This window comes from Antedon bifida, chromosome 6, assembly GCF_963402885.1.
Source record: "Antedon bifida chromosome 6, ecAntBifi1.1, whole genome shotgun sequence".
Classification (NCBI taxonomy): domain Eukaryota; kingdom Metazoa; phylum Echinodermata; class Crinoidea; order Comatulida; family Antedonidae; genus Antedon; species Antedon bifida.
This window is the reverse complement of record NC_136231.1, coordinates 7,642,107-7,661,246: the sequence shown is the minus strand read 5'-3', so window position 1 is coordinate 7,661,246 and position 19,140 is coordinate 7,642,107. Positions and strand designations below refer to the sequence as shown.

The 19,140-nt window shown below is 32.9% G+C and overlaps 1 protein-coding gene across 1 annotated transcript in view; it reads left to right on the top strand.

Annotated features, from left to right (window-relative positions):
• The first annotated feature begins 1,409 nt into the window (after positions 1–1,409).
• LOC144845571 (glutamate receptor ionotropic, NMDA 3A-like) overlaps positions 1,410–19,140 on the top strand; it is a 23,921-nt gene continuing 6,190 nt past the window's right edge. The window contains exons 1-3 of the mRNA XM_078702995.1: positions 1,410–2,064; positions 14,968–15,551; positions 17,067–18,117. Of these exons, the coding sequence (XP_078559121.1) occupies positions 1,732–2,064; positions 14,968–15,551; positions 17,067–18,117 (1,968 nt within the window). The 5' untranslated portion in view covers positions 1,410–1,731. The remainder of the gene's footprint in view (positions 2,065–14,967; positions 15,552–17,066; positions 18,118–19,140) is intronic.

Sequence of the window (19,140 nt, the reverse complement as noted above, 5' to 3'; positions counted from 1 at the left end):
TGGCTTATTTTCAAAATAACACAATTCATTTATTCGGTGACACAAAGACCGAGTAGCTTAAAAAAGCACAGCAATCATAATAATTGATAGAATATTGAAAGAGTGAGGCTTAGTTAACGTTATTTAACACGGAGGTCTAAAAGCAGGAATCATCAGAGCCATATATTATAATAGTGCTTTTTATAAAATACATTGACAAGAGGAGAAATCATGGCTTCATCACAATGTCTGCAACAAATGCAACTCTTAAGCTTGGTTCCCACTAGGACGCAACGCAAGGACGTAAGCCGCAACAAAAGGGAATTGACCAATCACAAGCGACAGTTCGAATAATCCATTGCTTTTGATTGGTCAATTCGCCTGCGTTGCGTCGTGTCCTAGTGGGAACCAAGCTTTACGATGACTTGTTGACCGTGCGTGTTCGTTCTCGACCCAGCTCAACCAAAAAACTCACCATGTAGAATTCTACATGCTGCTTACTTACTGGGTCAATCATTCACGAGTTAATCTCATTATCTGAAAATAATTACAGAACGATATTAATATTATATTTTTCATCGCTGGATGGTAATCTTATTTAGTAACAATAGCAATGCATTCAGGCGATGTTCACTGTGTATTCCAGTTCAAACGAAGGGTTGCCTATACTTTGGGATGCAACGACAGTACGATAACAATTCTCATTGTAGAATAGAACGAAATTCATACAATATTAATACATTAATATACTAATAGAATTTTACCAACACAAAAAAAAACCCGTGCTGCATCTGTAATCTTTTTCAATATCAATTCATCGGATTATGGAATTAATGTGAATTTTGGTTGATGGAAATATTCGTTCATAAGTGTAAGATGTCACCCATATAGATAAAAAATTAATAAATATATAATTTATATGCCTATATATTTAAGCTTAATAGGCCCTATTAATAATAATTTCTAAGAATTGTTTGCTTTATGTTATCTAATCTCATAATCTTATTTCATGTTGATGTACACATTATATTTCACTTTTGCTGTTGTGCTGTTTCCCACTTACAAATACATTAGTACTTTGTACTTTTTTATATTAATTACCATCTCGTACCAGTATTTAGTATGAATATATTAATAATTATCAGAAACATAAATTGGAAGCCTTTTCATCAAGCATATTAAGGAGGTTTTTGTTGTATTTCATTCTGTCACGTGTCTGTGATGTGAAAATTGAACTAATAGTGCACATATTTACGTGTTTGTTAAAATGTGAGAGTGAAATTGTCACTTTGGCTAATTTTTAAACGATATGTGTTTGTTGCTGCCGGTTGTACTATTGCCGCTAGCGGGCGTTTAGTAATTGAGAAAATAGAACGCGACGGATAGCTTTTATTTTATAACGACGACAGTCACTGTATGCTTCGCACAGGTTTACAATTTATCTGCATCTGACGACGCGTGTACCTTACAAATTACATTTTTATTTGGTTGGCTTCTTTCCGATATTTATTACTTTTCAAAACATGGTGATTTATTCGTTCGATAGATTTAAAGATTTATTTAAGCAAGAACACGAACCGTGGTGTCTTTTTTAAATCGCATGATGTGACTTCAAAGATACCGACAAGAGAACTTATTTAACATGGTTATGTGGTGACCGACTTTTTTTAACCGGATAAGTACAGGAAAATACGCGATTGTAGTTTCTCGTAAATTGGGATACCTGGTGACAATGTCTAGGTACAATTTGACATGATGGCTTTACTCTTACAAATATTTATAAATGTACACATTATTGTCGCATCAACCTGCTGGGCATCGGGACAAGTGGTCTTGTATACGAAGAACAGCGGTGGGAGCCAGTTCCCAAATGTCGTCAATTCGCACGCAATTTCGGCAGAAGTTGCGGAAAATCCCGGTTACTTAGCAACTCAAATATGCAACCTAACGAAAGATGATACGAATATTGTTGGAATTGGTGCTGCCGTTGATGATAAGTTTTTGTATACATTGTCAACGACAGCTACCTATCTAGATATTCCAATTATTGGAATTGGCTGCCGGTCTCTTATTTACTCGGATAGGGTAAGTTATATGGTATATTGAATGCATTATTATATTGCTTTGTAAAGTGCATTGCCGTGCACGAGCGACACACTTTAATATCAATAATGATATTTGCAGTCAACGTGGTACTTGCACCTAATGAGTTATAGGCCTACTACAGACAGCTAGGTATCACCATATAGCCGTAACCATCCTATGTCTTTTGGTTCATTGTTTTTTCACAGTACAATACTTTCTCTTATTCCAACAACAGTAACGCCTCGGAGCGATTATACTCAGTTAAATCTAAGTTAAATGGATCTGGAAACTAGCCTAATTGGAAACTAGTCATTAGCCTAGATGTAGTTTAAATTAAATAATGACAGCGTAAAATATCGAAGAAGTATGCTCTATCCGTTTCCTTTGAGATTAAGCTATGTCATGAAAGAGTAATTCAATCAACTTGATCGGAAAAAATATAGCATAACGTCAACATAAAACTGCAATCAAACTTGCATTACATTCGTCCATAATTGTCAGTCGTCATTTATGAAGAAGTATAGTACTCCAATCAAGGGACACATTCGGGCCCAACAAAGTATCCCAGTAGTTGTAGGTCCTCAGAGTGGGCGTAGCCGTCTGTAACGTTACAACGTATAGGCCTACTCTCCCTTCATTCGTTTCGTGGGAATGTGTACCCTAGGAGTTTTCCATGAATACAAGTCCCTGTATTATTTTCATTAACATATGTTATGGTGTAAACACCACCTGCAACGGAATCAGCTGATACCATACCAATCATAAATGACGTGGGTTCGAGACCTGCCTCATTTGTATCATTGTACTCTCATTCCCTTTCCTTTGGATGGGACGTTAAGTCGTTGGTCCAGTCCTCGGAATACACGTGTGGACAATAATACGTAACTGTTTTAAAAAGTGCTGCATTGAGGGTGTGGTTGGTAGGCCTACATAGAGACCCCTAAACCGCATTCCAACATATTCTAGCTAAACCATAAAGACACTTTTATACACATTTCAATTTTAAATTAAGTATATTTTTATATGAAATAGTATTAACATATAACATCAACCTCACATGTTTAATAACCAGATTACCAAATGTTTTGCTATTAACAGTCCAGACTGTTATTTGTTAACATTACATATTGCATGTTTTGATATTATTCGTATAAAGCTATTGTCATCATGCGCGTGTAGAATGCATTATTTACTTTATTACTGTATTTTAATTACGGTCTGTGGCATCGATTATTATTATTGTTACAATATACAGGTATACAGTTCTATTTTTGTATACAGAGATATAATAGTTAATCGTAAATAGTTTGATTTCAAATATCAAATTCACAATTTCTGAACATACATTCAAACGTTTAATTTCACTTAATTTTTTTTTCATATGCCTGTAAAATGGACATTTCTATCAAAGGAACACCTTCCTGTGAAACGAAAGAATGGAAATATATTCAGGGGGCCCCCTATTATGGGAACCTTTTAGTCCTTCCCAAAGGTGTTCCCAAATTCTATAGTATATGTGCTCACAAATTAACTTCGGACATGTGTGATTGTACAACATTCAAGAGGTTTTACTATTTCTATTCCATTCAATTATTCGCATGATTAAGATAGTGGGACCGTAATTATGTAGCCATAACATCGGCAAGGGTTCGAGCCTCACTCGCTCCATGGTTCTGGTGGTAGAACGAGTCTTCTCTGATAAGGACTATAAACCATAGGTCCAGTGTACACATCTAGCTCATGTGCACTTTAAAGAACCTAGTCTTTCGAGACGTGTAGGGGGTTACCTCGATGTACTAGTACATCAGCCAATGATCATAACTGGGCCTTCTGGGAGACCAATATTTGACTGAAGAGGTCGCCCAGTATAAATAAAATATTTCATTTCAATCAATTAATCAATCAATCATGTCTTTGCCTATCTACAGAAATGTGTAACCATCCGATTCTCTACTCTATCTCCACTTAAGTCATAACTTGTCCATGATAGCGTTTCCACTTGTGTAATATTTCTCATTTGAATTTTTTTTTTTTAATAATTGCTCTAAATGCCTTGCAATTTATTGCCATCTTGATGGTGTTTTATTTAAATGTAGTTTAACAAATGTTCACCGTCGTTACTTTTTCAAATGTTACGATAAACAATAATTGGTTTAAAGACCTTCCGATGTATTGCTGTTGGTGCTATTAATAGAATTATGCCTTTACAGTTTAATGTCTCCTTAAAGTTGGTAAACAAATCAAACTGCAATGTATGAATTTATTAAAGCGGACGAAAGATGAGAAGTGGTAATTGAAACAGCCATTTACCATTGTTTTAAATATAACTGCATTGTCTGACTTGTGATTTACGCGCCAATCGATCGCGTGTGTCTGTCTGTCTGTTTGTTAGCAGGATTACTCAAAAAGTTATTTCAAGATCTTTACCAAAATAAAAGATAGATGTGGTCAAGGACCAGGCAATCCGGACCACGGTCCCAATTCTGGACCACGTTTAGTATTATTTTCAGATCTTTTTTTTTCTTTTGTGGCGCAAACACCACTTTTATTCACATTCATATTATCTCATGTCATTACATAAAATCATAAATCATTAATCATAAATTATTTTCAGACCTAGTGTTAAAAGATAGGACAGAATTTTCAAAAGCCAGGCGAGCAATCTAAAAGTAACAAGTAAACTTAAATTGCATTTTTGTACAAGAGGCAAGAGTTATAATTTGTGATTTGTAATTTTAAAACAAAAAATGATTTATTGTACAGGTTTTTTTATATGAGTAGTTTAAAAAAAATGTCTTTTCAAATTCACCCGTTTGTTTTTGGCGTTCCTGTTCATTGTTAGTCAACTGAAACTATTGTTAGTTGAAAGGCTGGTTACATAACATTTACACCAAACTCGCATACACATGCTTGTAGTGAAATTAGCCTAAATCACACAGAGCATTAAGACACACACACAAATATATATAGGCCTAATATCTTTCCGGAGAAATCTTTGGTAGGAGAATTTCACAGTAGGCAGAGGTATGCACTCTCGGAGTGACTTTTTAGTCTAAAAATGTAAACAATGCACTTAAATGTTATCAATTGTTATAGAAATGTGAATATAACATCTGGTTTATAGAAATAGGTTAAAATGGGGACTGTCATGTGGCGTAATATTGGGGTAAAAAAGGTGTACGCACAAACAGTATAATCGTAAAACAGTAATATGTTTATTGATATAAAAAATAAAGAAACTCATTTACTACAATCAATGCAATACAAACATTAAAATCGTTTAAAAAATATTGTTTAATCTTATGAATATACATAGGAATAGTAAAGATTTGTAGACAACTCTTTCATATACTTTGATAAAGCGGCTTAGAAATAGAAAGCTCTTTTGAGTACCGTAATTGAGCAAAGTGCGTTTTTATTTTTCATCTATTTTTAACTTAATTTGTTTTGGTTGTTATTTTGAGAGGTAGATAAAGCCTTTTTCTAAATTAGTCGTACATTAAATGAAACATATATTGATAATATGCGGTTCGTTTGACGTTCATTTTATCATTAAAATCAAATACCAAAAAGGATGTAATCAAAATGTTTACGTTATGAGTACATTGTAGGAAGCACACAAAGCAACACCAATCGAGATCATTTTCAATTAATGAAGAAACTTCTATTTTAACGAAATGTTAAAAATATTTCATACAAAATGTAGGCCTATTCACTTTGGACAAAAAAATATAGGACTGCATGTCAGTTGTCGCCATTTGTCAATAACGAAACGTTATAGTTGTGAACAATTATATTTAATGTGTTCTAATTCCACAGAATAGAACTTTAAGTCACCTAGTATAGTTATAATACTGCAATAAATGAATGTATAAATGGTATACGACTTATAATTTTATACATGTTCAGTTTTAGTAATTGTTATCGAGATTACATTTAATTATTTGTCAACGATGGGTATGGAAAAATGATCGTTAGTGAAATTAATTGAACTATGCCAACGAAATGATGCAAGAAATATTATTTGAAACAATCAATAAAATAAAATCATTCTAGTAATTGATATTAAGAATGATTAAAAGTGATCAAGTGGAATTTATTTAAATTAATTCAAATCACTACCGTAGTATTCACTGGTTATTATCACATGCTCATGTATGCAAATTACCGCACGCGTCTAACAAATATACTGTACATTTATCACAGTATTATCAAAATTCAAAGCATATTGCCACGGATTGTACAATCGATACCAGTAGACTGACAAACAGATACTGATTTATATCTTATTCCATGGTGTGTATGTGAACGGACAGATATCTGGCCGTGATTCTTTCCGTACGTAGGCTATTCGTTCCAATCGGTTCGTTTCGGATGCACTCGGTAGATATTGTATCCTGTGATGCGTAAGAACGAAAAATACAATTTCCACTGGGGGATAATGTGTTGAGTTATTGAAAGAGTTAGGGTTCATATTAAAAAACAAATCCTATTTGAAACATTCCACCGAGTTCATCCGATATGAACCGATTTAAGGAAATCGCTGTTACGTACACACATCGTCCAAATAACATAACATAATACAGCCTTCAAATCGTACACATCACAGACAGTCTACGTATTGTATTTCGCTAATTTGGTTGTAAAGTGTAATACCACTGACATTAATTGTGTGAAGTCAATTCCCACTTCTTCAAAAACCATCCTACCCGCCCCGCCTGGCCGTGTTGCCCATGAGGGGGGTTGCTAGCGTGCGGAGTTTTCTCAACTACAGTATCCGCTTCAACATACAGAAATATTGGGATTCGAATGAAATGGAAACCTTATTATGAAAAGATCATAATGCAATTATATCAACAATTTAATCGACTAACCATCACTTGCGTATGTAGAATAATGATCCAGTTTAAGTGTATGATGGGTAAAATATGAAACACCTTCGTTACGAGATTAATGTCAGCGCATTGCTCAAGAAATGATTAATGTTTAAAAATGTGTTAAATTATTTTGTTTGTGTATAGAAATCTTATATTTTAAAAGTCGCAGCACGTATTTGAAGATTATAATTTAAATCATTAAACACAAAGTGTTTCATCAGTCCGATGATTACAAAATGTTGATATTGAAACTCCGTTATGAGTAGCCTATTAAAGCTTATGTTACTGATAGAGAAAAAAGTATAGACAACAATTATTCTAAGCCTAGAAAATACTTATAGAATTATCAAAGTCTTTAAAACCTTCTCGTTTTTGAGCTCACATTATTCATCCCGTTGGCAAGTAATTTGTTAGTAATAAGTGAAGGAATTGTAGATTAGAATCGACAATTATTCAAGTTCTATAATTCTGTCACACATCAATATTGCAACTAAATAGCGAAGGCATGACTCTTGGGAGAAGATTCATTATGATTAGTGGGTGTTCGCCACACCCTACCAAGACATTAAGTAAGGCTACTTTTACTCCTCGATTAAATATGATATAACGCTAAGGCAACGAACCTATAATTATAATTCATAAAAATTGTATCACTATTTCATATAGGGTAACAATTGTTGTAAACTCTGTGTTATTTTTTTTTAATAAAAAAGTATTTCGTTTTAATACAATAGTAACTTAGAACCATATTAATACCTCTTGCTCGAATAACAGAATTATACGCGCATGGACTCCGTATGACAATTGCACGAAACATCTCATTTTAATAAGTTAGCCAAAACTTGTTTCAATTTGGGACTTCTATTTTGTTGTGGGGGAAGGGGTGATTTGCAAGGTACGAAAGGAAGAACGAGGTTAAAAAGAAATGAAAAGACTGTGTATGTTAGAAAGAAGAAGAATGAAATGTTTGATGATTGATTGATTGATTTTTGATCGATTGACACTTCTTTATACAAGCTAAAACTATACACTATGTGTATGTGTATCTTAATTTGTTATCTTATAATAGAACACACATTAAAATACAAAATAATGTGAAACGCATGTTTATCGATCGTCGTTCACCACTTCATCCCCACTGTTGCTTAACATATTTTCATATGAATTGTTATTAACTGTAGTAGCCATTCAAAATAAAGACTGTTTACTAAAGCTTAATTACATCCTTCAAGTCGAGTGTATGTTAGTGAATGGTCTACTAATACAAGTGGGCCAGGCCTATCAAATGAACCATACGTGTCAAGAACCCCTGCCTGCTGCAGTACGTTACAACGGTACTGTTGCGTAACATTAAATTATGTATGATACACAAAGGTAAATTGGATTAGCTATATTATTAATAAACACCTGACATATTGTGTGAACCTAATATTATTATATTTTCTCGTGTCCCCAACGGATAAAACATGCTTAATATTTTTGTTGACATTTTCAAACGACCTAGGCCTGCCAAGTTGATTAGCCAAGTCTGTTTTATTTGTAGCCTAACCAGTTCTGTCTTGTCTACCATATTTTTCCTTTGGTGGATTAGATGTTGGTGGGATCCAGGCTAGCTAAACGCTTAAAACGTACTTTTCAATTCAATTTGTTTTTGACAACTTCAGCTGTAAATGTATTGATTTTGATTAAAATGAATGAGAAACTACCCACACGAATACGTCAAAAGACATAGTATAGCCTTGATATTATTAGTATTACAATATATTTAAAATGCTACATGTTTTGCAAGTGCCAAGTGAATTTAAGTTCAACAGAGAGAGGTAATATTTAGATACCGTTGTCATGAAATCAACTAATATGAAGATGTTATTATGTTATTATCATCTCGGCTTATTATATGTGACCGATTCAGCTTTTTTTTAACCCTGTGATGTTATGGAAAAGTCTATGACAATTACCCTTTGATTAATCGAGTGTCTAACTTAGTCGTCTTGAGGACAGGGCCAATGATATTCTTTTCCTGTGCAAACATGGTGAATCCTCCTCGCCAAAAAATCCACTCTTCACTTTCCGTTGTTGATTTTGCTTCTGTACCTTTGTAAAAGTTGGTGAGTGATAGTTTGTTTTAACCATGTTTAAACCATCTTGTTTTGTTGTATGCCTAAATGCCTACCAATGAAAACATTGCAGCACTTCCAAAGCCCAAGGCTGTCTAAGTTCAAACCCTCACTCTAATTTCAAAATTACTTAATATATAATTACTCAATTAAAAGCCAATAACGAATATAATTGAATACGTAAAGGTTTCATGAATTATGCAAACAGTGAAAGAACCGTCGTATTATAATAATAATTATTATAGATTTCAATTATGTATACTTATTCTAAAGATAACAAATATTATTATGAAACAAGCTACAGCTTATGGGCTACCGCTTATATGCTACCGCTTATGGGCTACCGCTTATAGGCTACTGCTTATGGGCTACCGCTTATAGGCTACCGCTTTATAGGCTACTGCTTATGATCAGGGAAGAGTTAAATTTAACTCTTCCCTGTTATGATCTACCGCTTATAATCTACCGCTTATAGGCTACCGCATATGGGCTACCGCTTATAGGCTACCGCATAATGGGCTACCGCTTTTGGGCTACCGCTTTTGGGCTAACGCTTATATGCTACCGCGTAATGGGTTACCCTTTTGGGCTACCACTTATGGGCTAACGCTTGTGGATGGCAAAACTGGTGATTTTCGTCGATTTCATTTTCAAGAAATGAATAAAACAGTTGCTGTGCCAGTTTTACAGACGATTTTAAGTCAAATATAATTTATAATATTCTAGAGATAAATAATATATGAAACGGCAAATTTTAAGTTATTACATTTTATGGCCAACTATACAATATATATATATTCAATAAATGAATAAAATTGGTTGTTACCTTTTCATGTCGCTTTCAATAACAGACGTTTTAAGTCAAATTGAAAAATTGGTTAGCAATTTAAAATCTATATTTTTCTCTCTATATAATTCAACAATAATTTAATTGATTAAAATATTGTGAATAGTAAAGGTAAGACTTCCAATGAGTTGATAAATAATGAATATGGTAGTTTAGAAGTAATTTTCAGTATGAATAACCAGGTTTTATTTGTAACCACGACAAGGGTGTACAGCAAGACTGCTTCATGTCAAGCGATAGTAACAGGTTTTGACCAATCAGGACGACGCGTTGGATCATACGAACTGTCGCTATTGGTCAACTCACTTGCGTTGCACCTGCGTCGTTGGCACTGTTACAGGAATCTGGGGCACTAGCTAGCAGATTCGATGTAGTAGTAAGTCTGTTATATATACTGATATTCACAACTTTAATATTAAATATAAATATTAAAGTCATCTGGTGGGTTACCTAAGCATCAATGTTCCTAATTAGATAATTTGTGTTTATCTATGTGGGTTCATCCCACTTTTATTTCCATATATAATGTTCTCTTTACATATATTTTTATCTAAACATTTTCATTTCAATACACTATACATTTTGTTATATTTCATTTGTTTACATATTATCACATTGATTTTTGTTTTTATCTTTTCTCTTCATAGTTTCCTCTTTTTATACATATTATCTATAATACATTTTCATTAACAAAGCTTATCTTTTCTTACATAGCATATTTGATTCATACAATTATAATATATTCTATATTTAATAAATCCATCTAATTTATTATCTCCTATGGGTTTGTCCCATTTTATCTTTCTTTGGATGTATCTATGCAAACATATTTTCATTTAACAATACATATTCTTTCTTATATCTTACTAACTGTTTACTGTAAACATAATTAGATAATTAATACATAATGAATAATATAATAGTCCTTTGGTATTGAGAAAATTAATATGGATTACAATGTGAACTGCTTTGTATATATCTTATTATATTAATTTTTTTCGTTTCTGCATTAACATACACTAGGAAAATACCCACCCCCATGACGGTTTTCATACGTTACCGTAGTTTAAAACTCCCCAATAAAATGCAGGTCAGTTTGATAACCAATGGATGCATGCAATAACAACACATACTTAAACGTTCTATCTTACAATACTCAACATGTCGCTGAAGGGTTTAGAGTTTGTCTATTTCCGTTAAATGTAATACTGTAAATTCACATTATTATTAAATTTCAGCAAAGTGTCTTAATAACACATCAGCGTTATAAATTATGCTTATTTAAGAAAAAAAACCTCTGGAGACACACTAATTCAAATGTATAATTTTTCCATTAACTGAAATAAAATAAGTTATTTCTTTTGATAATAATGCTACATATTCATTTGAAATCCTACCGACATCCTTATTATGAATTACTTTTGGCGGACAAAGCATCTAACAAAAATTATAATTACTTTATGCGCGTAAAAATAGTCAATAACGTCATTACAAACAGTGTGTTCTGTGTAGTAATTTTAAAATAGCTATTTGAATGATTGCCTTGTCGCAAACAAACGGCAATTTGCTATGATAACTAAATTAATCAACGAATTAGGACTGTGTGTATGCCTGTACTTATGACTATGAGGCTGGTTATTGATGCCAAAATTACTCATTGGGATGATTCTGTGATACAGAATCACATGTGGTCCTAACACCTGTATTTTATACTTATTTTAATCCTTAATATAATCATGATATGGGCATCACATGAGATACTGTATTACGGAATTTGCCTAATGATACTGCTAACAATTGTTATGTGTGAGATACAGCATCGAGAATCCGGTGAGAGTGGGGTAGGGTGTTTTTTTTCCTAGACTGTGGGTACGCAGCGACTAGAATGTCCTCACTGTATAAGATACATGTATGAAAGACCCACCTCTTAAGAAATAATATCTATACATACATTAGAGGTGACCAAATACCGTACTAACAATAACTGTTATCTTAGTATAGACATTTCCCAATCGTCTATACTACTGTAAGACCTAAATACTGAGGCCTTAGTACCTAATACAAGTGTTTAATCCCAGAGTGTAAGGCCTAAATACTGAGGCCTTAGTACCTAGAATACAAGTGTTTAATCCCAGAGGTGTGTTTCAGTTATTAAATGTGCACTATTTTATTTGCTGTTTCTTATATAGCTATGTGTGTTACGATAAAACAATTATTTACACAATAACCGCCTAATAGTTGAAATGTTACCTAGTAGAGTCAGTTTCATCCCTTGTGTCTTCTTCTATCATGCCATCTACTTAAGCATATTGCCATAATTCGAGCCAACCCGCAGATGCCATTCAGTGACTATTGTTATCATGTTTTGCTGCTAGGAGGCCTACCAATCGCGAGGCAGACTAAACGAAAGTAGCGTAACAGTTTATTATTGATTTACAGTCTTGTCCGTTTTCATAATCAACAAACATTGCTAGTAAAATAATTAATTTTATGATAACTATGACATTCGTTTCAGTATGAACAATGCTTATTGAACCTGTAGATAGACGTAGTAACGTAACGAAATATTGTGGTTTTTAAAAAAGAATTATAGCTTAAAAAAGATAGAGGATTACACTTTTATTAAACGAATTTCAAATTAAATTTCTGTATAAGAAAAAGTACTAGGCTCTGCAAATAATGCAATTTAACAGATAACAATTTATGATATATTTATAATAATCGTTTATCTTATGGGCAAATGGGAAACACAATTATTCAGTTTCCTGTTATGTTCCTGCCAATTTTAGTGGTCTCTGTTTTTTGGGTAATGAATAATAAGAATAAGACTAACCATAGATGATGTTAATTACCCATCATAAAAATTATACAGTAGTAAGATTTATGAATTAATTGTTTTTTGATTACCTATTGGCCTAAATATTTTATTATTTTTTTAATTTACTACAATAGCAATTAATCACATATTTCAACCAATATAGTATTGAATTTGTCCGGTTAAATTATGAATTTGATGGTATATAAATAATAAGAGGCCTCATCAATTTGCAATTGCAATGTTTTCAACAGCTTACTGATAATTTGTTAACATTTTATATTGGCACATGAATGTGCACAGGAAGAACATGAGTTATGTTCAATTGGACAACATTAATTCTTACAACTTACAAATTGATCGTAATGATTGTACTAGCTGTGCATGTTCACTCACCAATTGGTGCTGCGATAACTTCAACAATAACGACGATATTACAATTCTTTGTAGCAAAAGCATTTACAAAAGTAATTGGATTTTCATATATCAAGGATGAATATTATAAATTCCTTCGCATTGGTAAAGCAGCATCACATTGACGAATATAATAGTCAGGAGAATTTAGTCTCAGGTTCTAACGATCTTCGTTGAGTACTTCTTCAAATGATAAACCCTGGATGTATAATGAGTATCCATTTGCCATGGGAGTGTTCGTTATTTCATTATATACACCATTAGGCCTATATAAGTTTAACTAAATCACAATCATTTTTTTTTCTTATAACAATCCCTTATTCCTCCATAGTATTTTTTTACTTGATAATAAAGGCTATCAAACGGCCTTGATAATGATAAGCAAAGTACGATTCTAGAGAATTCACATGCGCTATATTGTTAATAATCTTAAATATTGATACGTAGCAGCTACTCATATTCTACATAGCAATGTTACCACCCGTCACTCTTCATTGCTCATCAAACCGACAGTTCATTGTTTGTCTACAAAACATGGGCCTAAGATGACCTAGGCAAGTTTACGGCTTTCGCTCTCTGCGGGTGAAATCGTTTATTGCAGGCGGCGACGATTGTGATCATTTTCCTTAAAGAATGTCCCCCTGAACAAAATAATTTTTACAACTTTTGTTCTTGAATATGCCATTTCAATGGCGCAATAGTTGTTTTCAGTTGGACCAAATATCGAAAAAAAATGTTATAAAGACAACAAGACAACGGTAAAATAAGATTTCTAAAACAAATGAGATGAGGCCTATTTTAAATGAACAAGCAAAGCAGGCAAAATATATTAAAGGTGCTAATATTTTCTAACTAGTATTTTTGATAACATTAAAGTAAATTAGTAAGAACGTCTGTAATATTCTGATCAAATATAACATTGTCTGAATCATCTTGTTACATTAAATAGAACCGTGATCTCACATTAAAACATATTGCTTATTTGCAATGCACCATTGCTTTATTACTTTGTTATTATATTTCAGTGTTACAATTTATGCAGAATATAATTACTGGAAACAACATTTACATATTGCGAATGATAATGGAATGTATATATATACTAAGCTTATGAACGTCGTTAATTTCTAGAGTGAAAAGAGTATAATTTTATACAGTGTTCTGTAATCAATTACGAACATTTTTTAACAAGTTATAATAATACCTGTTTATACTGCTGATCGTAAAATGCAAGCTGCTTATTTATGACCTTTCATTAAAAGATGTGTAGTTCAGAAACTGACAAACTATATTGAAATATATTTTTGGCTAATGCTATTTACAATATCGATAGTGATTGTGAATATTTTGTTTATTCAGAAGTAAAATCAATATTGCAAATATAAAAAAATAAATAAATAAAAAACAACAAATAGGTTAAATCTCGACTCTTGTTTAGCATCGTGCAGTCGATAATAGATCGCTTGTAATATATCGCTTGGCGTTCTTTTAGCGTAAATATGGAGAAGGTACATGGGAATATTGAAATGCGATTACTGTACGATCTACTGTATTTTAATATGCAGCAATAAAAATTACATTACAATGCATTATTGTTATGGAAATCAATCATCGTCATTAATATTATCACCATAATTGGTGTAGTATGATTTTCCGAATTCTTTTAACCACTTTTTAACTTCTTCCATTTAGGAGCAAACTTCGTTGTTGAAGTCTACTGCTCCACTTACAATCAACCCTAAACCATAACTATGGTTTGTCAGGAGTACTCCAAATACAAAATGTAGGTTTTTAAGTCTCAACTAAATAGTATTATCTTCTTTTATTTTGTAGGAAGTCCATCCTTTATTTCTTCGTTTTGCAACGTCTGAAGCTAAGCAAGCAGAAGTCATTTTGAGTCTTCTTCGACGCTACGCCCTCTATCGATTTGCCCTTCTTGGTAGTCGATCATCATCAACCGAACTTTTTGTTGAAGAACTTAGGAATTTAACAAGGTCTTCATCCGTCTGGGATTTTGTTGATTATTTTACAATCAAAGAGGACGGAGAGGATGTTGTAAATGCATTGAGACAACTAGTAATTGAAAATATTCGTGTAGTGATTATTCATTGCACTCCAGAAGAAGCAGCGGTTCTCTTTGAAATTGCAAAACAAACTGATGTTCTTAGTAACGGATACGCTTTAATAGCAACAGAGTCAGTAGTAACTTCCAATGAAAGTATATTAGTTCGATACCCCGAAGGCCTAATATCATTAATGCTTCAAGAACGTGGAAATGTAAATGACAGTTTTCAAGATATAAAAACACTTATGACAAAAGCTGTTACTACGGTAAATGTTAGTTTAAATAATATTGATTGCCATGAAGCAGTAGTGAGCACAGGCAGATCGAATAACAATGGTATTGTATTATATAGGTAAGTTGTTTTGTTTGTTTTTTTTTAATCGGTAAATACATAATATAAAAATAAATAAGCGTTCAGAAATACTTTCTAAGTTGCAGAGAGTGACAGAGGGCGTGCTATTTAATAGTTTGGCTCATATGTTAAAGATACAGATAACTCGAGATTTTAATAATCGTTTGTGACGTTCACAATATATCGATTTTTCTGAAAATAAATAGGCACGTTATGTTGGTATATAACTATTTTCCAAAATCAGGACGAAAACTTGAAAATTGTGGACGTATAATAAGAGCACTGATCATTGAAAGTATGGATAACAATTCCTTGCGTTTGCTGTTGAAACAGCCTACACATTGTAGTGCTAGCATGTATAATGTTCCATCATTTTGATGAGTTCATGAGAAAGACAGTTTTTAGTTTCTAAAAAAGTGTCAATTCTCTCTCACTTTTTTCTGTAATATTGTACAACTACAACAACCTTTTTGTTTGTTATCATCATTCTGTACAACGGTTCGCATTTTATTTTTTTGCTATAGATTTATTTATTTATTTATTTCATAATCTCATTCAACAGCGGGAAACCCGCCCCTTACAGAATGGAATAAAATATCTATATATATCTTAAGACCTATACAATACAAAGTTATACAATCTTACTAATTTTATTACAAAAACAATTATAACGGCCAAAAAAGAGATCAATAGAATTATCTTTAACAACACAATTATTAAAAAGAAGACAAATAGATGGATATATTATGTGATGATTCATTATAATATTCCAAAAATAAAAAGATGAATGAGTGTTATCTCATTAATCTTTTTATTCTGGAATAATTATGAATCATCACATAATATTTCCATAAAGCTTACATACAAAAGAATACGAAAGAAGTATATGCGTTGGAAGCATTTTACCAAGTAATAAGGATTTTATCAATTAATTTACTAAAATGGATTCTTACCAGTACATTTTATAATAACATATTTCAATTCATATTATAGATTTGTGACGATCTACGAATAGTTATAGTCATAATAATGCCTATGCAATCATATATGGAAATTAATGTGTGTACATCAGTAGTAGACATTCGAATCTTTCCTGAAACACAGACACCAGATACGCATAATTCTCCTATTCTCCAGCGTACAACAAATCTCAAACTTCACAATAGGTCAATTAAGATCACATTGTGCTCATACATTACGACATTATAACGTATTTCAATAAGGCCAAATGACTCTTAAAACTCAGCAAACATTGAACTATAAAAATTCAACATTTAATAAACTATGTTTTTTTTATTTCTTTATGTCGTAATTTGAAATGTATTGCTATATCCTTTCTTGTCAATGGCGGTTATTATAGCTTACTGACATTTCAAAACGCCATGCGGTGCCAATGCAGCAGCAACACACGGTGCTCTAACTAGTCTAACCCTAAGGAAATAATTATGTCCATTTATTTCATATTTTAAGTAGTTTAGTTTCTAATTCAATTTCTTTTTCATTTTTAACATTAAGGGAATTACTAGAGACATCATTTAATGGAATTACAGGAAATGTGAATTTTGATCAAGATGGCGATCTAACCGATGCGTCTTATCGTATTTTGAATTTAATGGCAGATTTAAAAAACAATTCTAGCATACAATGGAAAGGTGTTGGACAATGGGATAATGGAGTCTTAATACTTGATACGCTAGTATGGCCAGGCAAAAAAGACCGTCCATTTGGTATTGATACTCATAGTATTCTAGTTGCTACAAATGTAGAAAAGCCTTTTTTGTATTACGCAGAAACAGATTCTGAAGACTTTGACTGCGTTACTGGCGCAATGTGTATTGAAACGACAATGGACGACGATCGTCTGGATATTAGCAGAACGATCCATAGACTGAAGACACACGTGTCAGACGATAACATCACCACCGCCAATAGACGATGTTGTCTGGGACTTTGTGTTGATCTTTTAAATGACATCAGTCGTGATCTCGAAATTACCTATGAGTTGTATCTCGTTGCAGATAAAAACCATGGCGCTTTAGAGAACGGCAGCTGGAATGGAATGGTTGGAGATCTTCTCTACGGTAAAGCAGATATTGCCATTTCTTCCTTCAGTATAACATTGGAACGTAGTGAGGTCATAGACTTCACAGCGCCATTCTTCCATTCTGGTTTTTCTGCGTTGGTTGCTAAGAAAAAACGGGAGCTTACTTTCGGTGCCTTTCTTGCCCCATTAGACGGATATGTATGGATGACTATTTTCATGTCCGCCATTGTTATATCATTTGCCATAACGGTCTTCGAATGGGTCAGTCCGTATGGACTTCATCCGGGTGGCCGAAATAGAAAGTATATATTTGGTTTTCCATCTGCCTTAAATATAACATTTGCGATATTATTTTGCCATACTGTACGAACAAAACCACCAAAGTGTATGACAAGTAGAACTTTATTAAATATGTGGGGCGGATTTTCTGTTATATTTTTCGCAAGTTACACCGCTAACTTGGCTGCCTTCTTAGCAGGACAGATGTCGTATTTACAGATCGATGGAATACATGACCCTAAGGTTAGTTTTTTTTAGATAGCTTTCGATTTGCGACAACTAATAGACATAGGAACTAGTTACGTCATAGTAATACTGAAAAAAATGTAGGAACATTGGGACGGGTTTCCTTACTCCATTTGGCGGGTTCCAGACGAGACTCGACCAACGACGCAATATGTGTGTAAATGCTAGGTTGTCGATCGTCGCAAATCGAAAATATCCTATTATGTTATAGTTTAAGAATATAAAGTAATCCATGTTAATAGAAACTCTCTGCGCACATCTCGACAAGCTGAAGTTACAGATTTGTCTAAACTGCATGGTTCAATCCAGCAGAAGGACGACATTACATTAAACGTGGCTACTATTAGAAAAACTCTTATCACACAGCCGTATTACCATCTAAAGTAAAGGTATAATACGGAAATTCAACATTGCCAGCTGAAAATGCATGTATTTTACATAATGCCGGCTTACCTGCATGTCTAGACGAGCAAATCCTAAACCATGGAGCAATAAATTATAACTTAAACTATATCTTTTCTTGTAATTAAATTAAAGCAAGCAGACAATGTTCAATATTAATTTGTAAGTTGTGGCGGCTGTTCATTATTATACATTTTTTGTCAATAGGCCTAGGTCAAATGAAACATTAAGCTTCGGGTAAAGTCAATTGATCTCGAATTACCTAGTTAAATTCTGTCATATATTACCGGTACTTAATATCATTATTCACTCGTGCATGGTGTATTTTCTTAGACCGACAGATATTAAAATAATGTCAGTACTAAGGCAATTCGTATGACGCGTGTAAATAATGTGACGACTTGAAACGTAATGAGTTATAAAAATTGATTGTTATATTTAGACTACTTGTCGGCATTAATATGTTAAATAAGCCACTTTTGACGTTCATTGCATATTAATGACACGTTGGAATGTAAACAGAAAAGTATTAATACTATAGCATAAAATATCAATATATTATATACTGATAGTACACCAAACAGCCTTTTAAACATAAAGGCATCCGATTCTCGTACG